The sequence below is a fragment of the Vidua chalybeata genome, chromosome 1 (assembly GCF_026979565.1).
Source record: "Vidua chalybeata isolate OUT-0048 chromosome 1, bVidCha1 merged haplotype, whole genome shotgun sequence".
Classification (NCBI taxonomy): domain Eukaryota; kingdom Metazoa; phylum Chordata; class Aves; order Passeriformes; family Viduidae; genus Vidua; species Vidua chalybeata.
In genome coordinates this window covers 13,661,216-13,673,796 of record NC_071530.1, presented here as the reverse complement: position 1 = coordinate 13,673,796, position 12,581 = coordinate 13,661,216, and the positions used below count along the sequence as shown (strand labels likewise).

At 37.9% G+C, this 12,581-nt stretch overlaps 1 protein-coding gene across 24 annotated transcripts in view; it reads right to left on the bottom strand.

Moving 5' to 3' along the window:
• The window catches only part of PARD3 (par-3 family cell polarity regulator), a 487,425-nt gene that overhangs the window by 263,236 nt on the left and 211,608 nt on the right, over positions 1-12,581 (bottom strand). For all 24 annotated transcript variants that reach the window (XR_008429410.1, XM_053935684.1, XM_053935553.1 and 21 more), the window contains one exon: positions 2,079-2,257. Coding sequence is in view for 23 of the 24 variants with exons in the window: in XM_053935553.1 (XP_053791528.1) it covers positions 2,079-2,257 (179 nt within the window). In the remaining variant the exon portion in view is untranslated. The remainder of the gene's footprint in view (positions 1-2,078; positions 2,258-12,581) is intronic.

The following is a 12,581-nucleotide window of genomic DNA, read 5'->3' as shown; positions in this document are numbered from 1 at the left end:
CTGTTCTCATTGCTTTTCTCAAAATGTCTGTGTCATCTATAATCAATGAAACAGTCTGGAACAAAGCACAGCCATCTCTTTGTTAGCCGAGTAGCTGAAGAAAACAACCTAACATAAGAAAAGTACTGAGGACTCTTTATAGCTCAAATAACACAAATACATTTGTAAAATTTCATTGTTAGTACTTTGGTAAGAGATTGGTGACAGGAACTTCAAAAATGCCACCATTTAGAATAATAATTCAAATGAAATTGTTGCTAATACTGTGAAAGAAAATGAAAATTCTTAATGCCCATTCCTAAGAGAAAAAGGATTGGCTACAAAATCTTGACTCACATGAAGAAATCAAAGCACTGAAAACAGAAAAAAATCAGTCTAGCATAAATGAAATCAGGATTAACTCATAATACACATAACATAAGCAATTATTTCATTCCAAGTGTTTACTGCAACTCACCTATTAAAAATAGTGATCTGCTCTATTCAAATGATCAATACATAGAATGCTCAAAAATGATAAAAGAATGTATCAGTATCTATTGTACTAACTAATGTAACTTCATTTCTTTCCAATCTTCTTGGTTTAATGTTCTCTGGTGCCTTGCTTCCCATCCCTACATGAGATCATATGCATTCCTTTCCAGTTTGGTCACTGTGCTCCAACAGACATGAAATATTTTCATAAAAATCAAGAGTAAGTACATGCTGAACAACTAATGATGAGACTAGTGTGAAAGATTAGCTACTGTTCAATTCTCTCCAATTTCTGCTAACTTCAGACACTCAAAGAAATCTGATTATGCTGTGTATAGCCCTTCATATCTATGCTTGTGGAGTAAGGAAGTGTCATCTCATTATCATTTCACAAAAATTAACTCAAAATGTTAATACTTCAAATGGATTAGATTATCGTTTTTCTTCTCTGAATCAGAGTAGTATAAAAAACGTATTTACAAAAGGGCACACACTTCTGTGCCACACCAGTACAAGTGACAGAAAACATTTCCTTCCTGAAATCCTGATCAATCCTGATCAGAATCCTAACAATACCAAGCTAAACTGACACCTCTGCATGAACAAGGACCTCAATGCCTATGAGCACTGAGCTTTCATAGATTCTTTTGAAATGACCAAAGGCCCACTGAAAGTAGTTTGGTTCATTAGCAGTGTATAAAGGCTTCTTTATTTGGGGTGTGTGAATCCTTACTGCTGAGACTTAGTTTGCGTTTATACTACACACAGTTAGCAGGAATGAGGGGAAAAAATAAAAGCTATAATAAGCTGCATATTTTCCAAGAGGACTTTGTCCTGTGTAGTCAGAATGGCAACCAAAAGTGCAACATTCTTTTAAAATTACTCATTTCTATTAGAAAATATACATTTTTTTCCTTTTGAGTTTGTCTGCAAGTTATCATCACAATTATGGGCAACATGGGATCTGTACAAAGGGGCATGATTCTTCCAATTTTTCTTAATATTGCACTGAGAAGAGTGGTTCTTGCTGACTTCTTTAGCAAATAATGCAATTCATGTAGAGATATTGAAATCATATTGAAAAAAATGAAGGAAAAATACACCACATTTCACTGTTTTATTTTTAAAACTCTTATCAAGGAGAGAAATAATTTGCAATTTGTGTTTTGTATTACTTCACTAGAGTCTCAGAAAGTACAAATTAGCAATGCTGTGTTAGCCAGACAAACCAGACCAGCTGTGGGCATGCAGATTATTCACTGACATTAGGCCTTCTAATCAGTAAAAATTGTTACAGACATGGCCTACCAGCATTAAGAAAAAGTTGAAAAATAAAAACTTTGCAGAATAGTGAGTAATCATAGATTCAACTACAGCTAAGGGCAAAAATCAAGTTTTTAGAGTCCTTGCTGTGGTTATTATCACCAAGAGTCTGGGAAGGGCAGGACACGAGTAACTCAAACACTTCACTGCTGCTGATGGGGTTTGGTGGACAACATCAGAAAACACAAGTTTAAACCACGAGCAGATGAGAGAAGCAGAAAACAATTCAAGATTCATGCACATTTGTAATTTATTTACTAAAGTGGGAGAGAGAAATATACCTTTCTTTCATGAGCGCTGGGCACGCCAGGGGTGTTCTGCTTGAGGAAGCCCGCTGTTGTGGACCACCTGGTAGGGTTTTTCCGAGAAGGCTCTTCTGAAGGAAAATTTGTGTCACTCACAGAGGTTGAGAGGCCAATCAGTGCAGGGTCACTACTACGTCGGACATGGAGAGGCATATCTGAAGAATAAAACAGACAGTAAATAAACACTGACTAGATTTAAAATCTTTCTGACAAAGGAAAAATATTTTTTCAAGCTCTGGAAGGGTGGCTGCGATCAAATGTGGCTTCACAGAGTAAGGAGTTATTGACCTCAGGGACAAGGTCTGTTCCCTCAAAACCACAGCCTTGCTGCCTGGCTGCACAAGGAGAAAATGAAGGGAAAAGCAACCCCTTTGAACCAAGCACAGCTCAGTGGCTTTCCAAGTACAAAGCTATCTGTTGGGTGTCGTGCAAAATAAAGAGATGCAACATGAACTTGAACAACCAGGAGGTTAAGGTGACATACAGGTATTTTAAAGAGCAAGCAGGCAAAGACTGGTGGCAAGGCAAGGGGTGGACTTGGACAACGTGTCCGCCACCCCACTGCAAGGACTGCAGCCTGGGCACTGCTAGCACAACGTGCTGCCTGGAAGCTGCAGGCAACCAAGGCAGCCTTCTGACCATCTAAAATATACTCTGCATTTCCCTCTCAAAACTTATGGAAGAGAGACTGTTTTCTACTCTGCATTCTTCCTTTGCCTCTTCCTGACAGTTCAAGCAAGATCTGCGCTGATTAACCCTGATTCCCTCAGCCTTCCAGCTGGCATGACTGACAGGAGAAAAATATTTCATTAGTAAAAAATGATGCAGAAGGAAGGTAGACTGATTGGAAAGAGATTTGGTTTCCTTAATATATGTAGAGGTCGCATCCATTCTGGAAACTTTAATGGCACATTAAAGTTAGTTTCTTTTGAAATACAACTTAATTTTTTCCAATTTCATTTCTTATCCTACAGCAAATACCAACACATCTATCGTCTCCTTGACGAAACAGAAGTTTCATTGCCTGAATTTGTGACCTCTTAGTACTCTTCCACTCAGCATCAGAACAGAGAGGCTGTGATTTATCAGTTTTATTTCTCTTTATTGCAGCACTGAGAACTCTGAATGCAAAGTGCAAAGGAAAGAGGTGAAAGCAATGGCACCTAAGCAGTTGAGTCAGTGGGAAAGGCACAATGGACAACAGTTGAGAATAAAAACCAGGACTAGGTTTTAATGCTTCGATGAAACAGTTCCCAAGGAAACTGAGGATGCATGTCTGGCAATACTAACAGGAAAACACAGTGACAGGAGTTGTTTGTTAAATGATTTGTTTCAATCTCGACAATAGCTTCATGTTAATGCTATATTTAATAATATTAAAAAAATCTTATTTTGCAGGGCATTATGAATACACTGAAAAATACACTAAGTCTTGCCACACAATGAAAACATGTGAGGTTTTTTTAATTCACAAGGACTTATGCTGCTGAGATATAAACAAGTGTTACATGACCGAACACCAAAACAGTCAATCTATGTTATGTTCATTCTGGTAAACAAGAATAACAAAGAATTAATGTTTTTTTTCCCCACAACTGTTGTACTATTTCTCTTTGCTTTCATTTTTTTATTTTTAATTTTCATAACAAAAGGTAATTTCCAGCAAATAAAACACTTTATTTTCTAAATATGTATACACTTATTTATAGATATACACGTAAGTGCATAATGGAACTAGAATTAATTAAAGGAATATTTCATGAAAGATCACTAATTATGAAGGGAAGTATTAATGGGCAGAGTTAAGTCTACTAAGAATTTGATTTCTCAGTATATACTCATAGACTCTAATAGAGGGTGTTTCTTTGATTGCCTTGTTTTCAACTACTTCAGCTTTCATGAAGCAGCTGAAGGCAAAGCATCTCCTTTCCCCCTGGATGACAAACACACAAACAGTGCCCTATCAAACCACAGGAGATCTCTGAGCAGAGGTGGCTCAGCTGCAGCCCCAGCCAGTGCCCCAGCACACAGGATGAAGTGACCCCTTCCCAGCAGTGCCCGTGCTGCTGGCACAGCCCCCAACACGCTTTCTCCTTTATTAGATCAGCCTGAGCCAAAAGGGGGCTCTGTAGTATGCAGTGCCACTTAAGAAAAATACCAGTCTATATTTGTTCCAAGCAGCAGCCCGTGCACATTACCATGTTTGCCTTCACTACCCACCCCACAACACAGAATTACAATTTTCAAACATGAGTTCACTTGCTCCTTATGCTTGTACGTCTATATATAAGCATGGTGATAGCAAAATGTTCTTGTATTTTTACACTTCTTCTTCAAATTGCTTGACAAAACAAAAGTTCACTTGGGTGAACTTCTGTAAGAAGAGAAGCCAAACTGCCAACAAAGAAAGAAAGGAAATCAAACCAGCATTTCTGGAGAGGAGCAAGCCATTGTTGCTGCCTTGGCTTTTGCTTTGTAGTGAAAACCTGACAATTTGCACAATGGCGATTACAGACTCTTCAAAATACAGGTAGTCAATCATACAATGGAATTCCCAAATATTAATATGCTCTAGAGAGAACATTAACATGAGAAGCTTCTCTACAAAATCACAGATGAGCCACCTTTAGTATGACTAGTTTCATTTCAGTAAGTTTAGCTATTAAGATGTTTTCATGTTTACGGAACATTTCATCAAATCTTTTTTAAAAAGAGTATTCTGTCAATATGAAGATACAAATGATCTCTTCTAGTCTCTTCTTATGGAAATGGTTCCATACGTAAGAAGTAATTTGCTTTACAAAGCAAACTTTGCAATAAAGTGAATTATAGAAGACAAAAACTGTATGTGTGTTGCATCTGTGTATTTCCCAAGTTAACAAGAAATTTAAACATATGGCATTATTTTTTTTATTACTGGAAGGGGACAGGCACACAGAGCTGGCTCTAACACATGCTGCTTGGCAATGGTCAATAGGTCTTAATCTAAGAACTAAATCTTGTTCACACTATGTTAACCACAAGCTGGAAACATCATCTATCTCCTGCATTCTCTTCAGTTCTGTTTACTCTCCATTAAAACAACAACATAAAAGAATATATTGAACATATTTTTTTAAACCAATATATTGTTGATTACAATCCTCTAGTTTACAGAATTTGACTAGAATTTATAGATTTGAAGAGGATATACTTTGAAATATTAAAAGGAAAATCAAAGGAAAAGAACTTAATAATTAAACCACAAGATAAAGTACGCATGGGACCGATGCAATGTCACCGATTCCAGGATGATGGCTGATACTGTTTGAAGTCTGTGGTTTCTTTGAAGACCGGATAAAACAGCAATGAACTCTAATCACAAGGCTTCAAATTCTCTGTGGCACTAATGCACTGTAAATATTGATTTGCTTCTGCAGCTAAGGTGCCTTTTAAATAAGCACTTGAAATGGTAAATCTAATAATGAATTACAGGAAGTTTTAAAAGTCTAAGGAATAAAGAAAAATTAAATTAAAAATCCTGAAAGTTACCCTACTAACGCAGCTCTTGAGTCACATTCAAGGACTTGAAGTATTCAACCAAGAGTCAACTTCAGAAAGAATTATGTTGACAGAGAATCCCATTAAGTTATGTATATAGCCAGAATTCTGCTAGAAGATGGTTATTTGTAGGATAGATCCAAGCTGTATAACAAAATGCTCACATTCATAATCATGAAATTCTGACTGGAAGTCTCATTTTATTAAAAGCAACAGCAGTTTCACTATAAATTATAAAAACAGCCAATACACATTTTATAACCATCTTTAAATGTAAAGAACACAGAGTTGTACCTTCCCTTCCTGCCAGCAAATCCATTTTTATTTTAAAAGGGTCATCACCTTCTCTGATTTTTAAATATGCTCACGAGCAAAAGTATTTGAGGATCTGGCAAATTTCATCCATAAAGCTGAGTATGTTGCCCCGCGCGCAGGCACTCAGCACAATGGATGGTTGTCCCCCAGAGCAGAGCTAATATATACCTTCCCATCCCAATTTCCTCTTGCATGTCAGCTTGGAGGGCATGACTGGAAAAATACATAGTTATATTTATATAGCATGGCCAAGATAATCTTACTCTGTGAAGGTTTCGGCTCCCCAGTGCGACTGCAGTTTGTGCAATTTGGTTTGCAGTGGATTTAAGGCACAGAAATGAAAAAATGATCTCGGAGTCATTTCTGGCCATCCCACACAGACCATCAGGCTCATGACAGATGAGTAGAGTGGAAGAGGATTTTTTTTTTTCTCTCCACACTCTAGGAGACATCTCTGGGAAAATGATAAATCAGTGAAACCAAAAAACTCTGTGGGAAAGAGTAGCTTTTAACCAAAAAGCTGCTCAGGTTAGACAGAGATCCTGAAAGTGATCCCATAGAAATGTATGTACATCAGCAGGGTGCCCTGTATACACATGATGCACACAGATCCTACATCAGCATTAAAAAAACAGTCTGGGGATGGGAGACAGAAATTGAACAGCCTTGCTGCCTCCACCACCCATCCAGCTCATCATTCTGCTCAAATCCTCATCTGGAGCCCAAGAGAAAGGATGAATCAGGGTCATCCCGGGGCTGAGGAAAGCAGGACTGCTTCTTTCAGCTTGAAGTAGTTGGAACTATAAGCTAAGGCTTTGTCTATACTTAATTGAAATATCTCTTTAAAAATATTTAGATTAGCCTTGAGTTTCACACTCTAGCACAGCTCCTGGAGTTCTGGTTCCAATTTCAGTAGGTTCAGTTCATCTCCTTGTTCCACTCAGTTGGACACAGCAAGAGCCAAACACCCCCTTTATGACATTCAAAAGCTCAAATCCCCATATCAGTTCAACTTTCATATTTGCAAACCTCTAAAGACAAGGTGATGGTAATTTCCAAAGACCACAGAGGCTGTTGTAGACTTGACTATGGATAGAAGAAAAATAGTTGGAGGCAAAAACCAGCTGATTGTGAACTTATCTACAAACTACATTAAACCTTAGCAGGAGCTAACATAAGCCAGGACTTCTCTACAAGATCAACAAAACAGTGCAAATCAAATGTAGATATCTTGAATTAGAAATGAAAGAGAAAAAAAAAAAAAAAAACCCACACATTAAGCCATTCCAAGAGGTGAAGAACCACTGCTGGGAAAACAGCACCATCTGTCCTGCAGAAGAAGACAGGCACACTCTAGGGAGATGGCAGCTGGGAGGGATACAAAACAGGAGCACTGCAAAGCTACCACCAATTGTAGGTCTTTTCAGAAACATACTTTTGAACATCACAGGAAAGGAGGAGGATATACATATACTTATTTATTTATACACACACCAACAACTTTCTCCTCATGGCCCAGAGCAGTATTTTTCTCTCTCCCAGAATCATTAAAAAAATATTCAGCATTTCCAAATGTCGAGATCTCCAAGATTTGTTTATTTGTATTATTCTCCCCATTTATCTTCCTGCCACTATTTACACCTCCCTTCCCTTAAAAAACTCCCTTTTCATATGTCACAGACCTCTCAAATCTCCCCTAAACAGTGCTACACAGCAGATAACCTTTGCCTCTTTGAAGTCACTATTGCTGTTCATTTTTGTAAATATTATTCCAGTCTTAACTTGTTCAGAAGACACCATGAATAGTGTATTTCTTTTATGAAATACCCTCAGTGCTGTTTAAATCCTCCCTGTCATTTTTTGGAACTTTGATGCTAATATATAGTCAACAGTAATCATATTTGGCTGTTTTATTGTCATGGTATCAACCCAGAACATCCAAAGAAATTCTGAAACTTCTTCTGTAGTCTTGCTTCAGCATCTGTCTCGATAATTAAAGTATAAGTTCAGTTTAGATCAATGTTCTTATACATTATCTTCTATTTATTCAGGCTGAATCAAACTGTATTCAGTTGTGTAGTACATATCTGTTGGGTTATATATATCTTTCCTTCACTCACGCTGTTCTATTTTCCCTGTCTATTAACAACTAGGAATTTAATTAACATACTCTTTACAGTACTGATTCTCTTAGATTTAAAGATGGTAAATAAAACCAAAAGTGACAGAAGTCTCATGAACCCTATTGGACAACAATCTCTAGACTGTCTCCAACTTCTGAGATTTCTATGCTGATTTTTAATCCATACTGAAGCATTTATGGTCACATTTCAAAACACTTAAATTTCTTTCAAATGCTTCAACATTTGCAATACTACATGAATTACACAGCAGTCACCTGCAAATGCCAAGTATTCATGGCTTTCCCTTTCTGAATTACAAGAAAGGTGACACAGTCTAAATAATTAGCATTTCTCTACTTGAAAGTATGTTTATGCGTAAAAAGATCAACTTTAAAATAAAATTTTCTACATTCAGAACTCTTGGTTAAATGACAAGACTTCCAATGCTCTTACAGAGAAAAAAAATATTTGTTTCACACAATTCCAGATATTTATAACTACTTCATGTACAAACCAACTGTTTTTAGTTGTTTTTCTAGCAATTCATTGTCAAACAACAGCTTATGTACTTCTCACAGACATATTTTCAATGTTATCAAATATTCTCTGTTTTCTTGTATCTTTAGTTTTAAAATGGCACATTTATAATCATTTGCACATTAAACCATGACAAGTCACCATTAGCCTGTCTTCCTCCCACCACTGCCCCACGCAGTTGGAGCTCTGGCAGACAGCCACACCAGAGGCTGGGACACAGCACTAAAAACACACAGCGTGGTCTGGCAGAAAGCAGAAGAATGCAGTAGGTTGTGTCCCCAGCCATCACATAAATGCAGAGAAAAGACATTTTGCTGTGTAAAACACCAACAAAAGCCCACTGCATGCCAGCACACCTTTAAGAAACATAGAACATTATGTTGGCATGCCTATGATCAAAACTGAAAGAATGGATAACAGAGAAAAGAATGAAAGCAAGCCACCAAAAAGAAATCTTGTTACAAAGCAGAAGAAAGAAGAAAAGTCTTTACTTTTCTGGTATAATTTTCAGTTTTTTCTTTTAATAGAACCTAAGTTTCCCATTTCCCCAACCATGACTGCTGAATGACTTTGAAATTCAGAAATAAAAAAACAACCTGCCACAGTTATATTTTAATAATGAAGTAATGTTAAATCCTTATCTTGAAAGGCCTTTAAAATAACAATCTTCCTTCTCTTTATCTAATATTCTTTCTTCTTACTTTTGAATACTAGGATCCAGGAAGAAAATTATGATTGCACCCTGAAACTCAATTTACTTAGACACTGACTTTTAAAGCTAATTAGAGAAAGATCTTTAAAACTGAAATTAAAATTTAATTACCTTCACCCTCTACGTCTCTTTTCTCTGGGTTCTTTTCTAAAATGCAAATATCTTTATATGCCAAAAGAAAAGACAAAAATGTCAGATTTTACAAATGTTCTACTCATCTCTGTCAAAAAATTGTGTTTCAGTATATTTTAATGAGCTACAGACTCAGGGTTTTGGGTACATTCTTCATGATTTCCTTAAAACATACAGGATTACCTCTTTACCTATTTTCATTCTACTGCTACGCATATAAGAAAAATACACTTTTAGTACCCCAGATGTCAAAATTTTTGCAAAAAATTTATGTCTTTTTCAAACAGTTGCGTGACAGTAGGAAACATCATCAACTTTGCTGCTGTTGACATTATTTTGCTTTCATTAGAGATCATACCTTGCTAATAATACTGTGATTGATATTTAGTTCTATTGTAATGAAGACACTATATTACACATCTTCATTCATCTGCAGTGCAAGCAAGAGTTTACAGTGACAGGAACAAATTCCTGGCTGCTTTAAGTTGATAAAACTTCAGCACTCTGAGACACAGGAAGGAAGTTGGCAGATATTTTTCTTACCACAACTTTGAAACATCCCCTGAAACTTAATGAAAAATTCCTCCTGTTACTAAACATAATGCAGTGCTATGAAAACTGTTGATTTTTTATGGACTAAATGCTTTGGGTAGGCTCAGAAAAGAAGGAAGATGCTTGCAACATTTTCCTGGATAGGAGAGAAAAAACATAGATGCAACAACAGGATTTACACTGTAACTTGAAGAGCTCAGTTGGGAAGAACAAGGAATGTTAAAATGTGTATAATTTATTTCATCAGTGAGTTTCAGTCAGAAAAAACCTAGCTGTTGTTCCAATGTCATGACCCCTTTCTCGTCCCCAGGCCACCACTGTGCTTTTATGTGAGGAGGAAAAGGGGTGGGGAGAAGAGCAGTACCCTGCAGCACCAGGTATTAGGGGCTCAGTACTACTCGTTAGTTTGTCCATTTCTGACTTACCAGAGAATAAAGTTTCTTTCAACATCTGTTGCCAACACAGCCTGGTACATCACTGCCTGACCTCATGTGTGAAGTGAGAACTCCCATGTGGATCATTTACAGATGCCAAAGAGTTAAACATGCTTAATTGCAATTCAGCAGGTATGTGTGTAATTAGCAAGAGATTTGTCACCAACACAAGTCCTTACAAAGCTGGTACTGGAATCTCTCTCCTTCTCTACTCTCCATCAAAAAAACCTAATTCCTCATCCACTGGCTCATGAATTACATCACAAATTGACTTGAACAGAAGTAAAAGCCTGCACTGCCCAGAGGGCTTCAGAACCTGCAGGCTGTCCATCAGCAGCCCCTCTGTGGAAACTGCCCAGTGAAGGAAATCCCACACACCAGCCACTCCCTGGGAAGGAAATGAAAACCTGCAGCATTTCCACCAAGGCTCAGAATGGGAAAAAACTCCCGAACTTCTGGATTAGTAAGACACCACAATGGCACCATCACTAAACATTCTGGTGGTACACAGGGTATGGTAAATTTAGGGTGGAAGATGGGATCCTACTGGTATCTTAATTATGGGAACTATGAACAAGTTACATGTGATGGTTGTTTACATCAGTTATTTTTGAAGCAGTAAGGGAAGAGGTATCTCTTTGCCAGTCATCAGATGAATGCTCAATCTTTGGAGATGTCTGGCTGTTAATCTGCTACTTCTCCATGTTTATGTGGAGCAGTTCCTTGCCACTGAGCAGGCACTTGGCAGCCCTCCTTTTCGGGCTGGATAAGCATGGCTGGCTCCAGCCTTGCTCCACTGCAGAGAAGTTCAGGAGTCATCAAGAATTGAGCTGGGGGGCTTTTTGAGATATAAAAGCAATCCTGTATATCACAGGTCATTGTCAAGCTGCAGAAGTCAACAATTTGGGGATATCAGTGCCTGGAGGTGGATCTGAACCTGAGTTACACAAAATCCAGATAGCTTCATTACAGAAATTATTTAGACAGATTTTTAACTGAAGCAAGAAAACTTGACCACAATAATTTAAAAGGTTAGGGTTTCTGGACAGAAATTATATGTGCATAGCTACATGCACAAAATACAAAAAAAACCCAGAACACACGGGAAGGAATTGCCTCTATGCACTCTACTGAGTTTCCAACACAGCAAACAACATTTACAACTAATGTCTATAATAAGACAGAGTCAGCATAGTCCTGAACTTCTATTAAAAATTACCAACAGTTTCTGCCATTTTAATGGCACTTGCTCCTGTTTCCATGACAGAAACATTTACTAGGATTATTAGAAGCATGTTGGTACATTCATGAAACACGCTCTCATTATCAAATGCTCTCATTATCAACTATCTGTGAGTTAACGTTCCACTGAACTCCTATCTGCTGCTGATGACCAAGAAGAGCAAAAGATCTCAAGCAGAAGTAGGAAAAGGCCACGTCATGCCACCCCATGTGCTCAGATAAACAATATTTAGCAGAAGGCTCTTCTGCACGCAGGGACTAATACAGCTCAGAGGCAAAGCACAGAGCATAAAGATCTCAAGAATATTACTTTCTGTCATTCAGTTGCAAGTATCAAGCTGAATCCCCACAGACAAATGAAACATTTGCGTGTTTAAGTAATGAGATGAAATGCCACCAACCCTCCTCATCCACAGGGGACACACGGCATCAGAGCTGCCATGACCATGACATGGGAGGGCAGATAGTGCTGCTCTCTGCCAGTATATGTGATGTTGAGCCTGACCTTTCATTGGAGGTAGGTCAGAGAACAGTCTGGAAGCTGCAAAGTTTGGTTAACTACACAAAACTAATGGTGACCAAACAAGGTCTTTCCAGCCACGGAGTGGGGAATAAGAAGCTCAGCTTCAACTAAATATGCTAAAATCTTCTTTAACTCTTAACATTAAAGATCACCTTCTGCAGAAAACTCCAGTGTTCCCAGTAGCCAGATAGAACAGCAATCCAGCCTACACTGGAAGATCATTCAGATAATGCCCACAATGAGACAATAACACATAACACCTGCTGGTCTCCACAGAGTGACAGACCAGCAGACATCCTCAATTCTTTTCTAGATACACCCTTACTGTTTAAAACTATGCCTAGTGAACAGTAGGAAATTAGTGCTGCT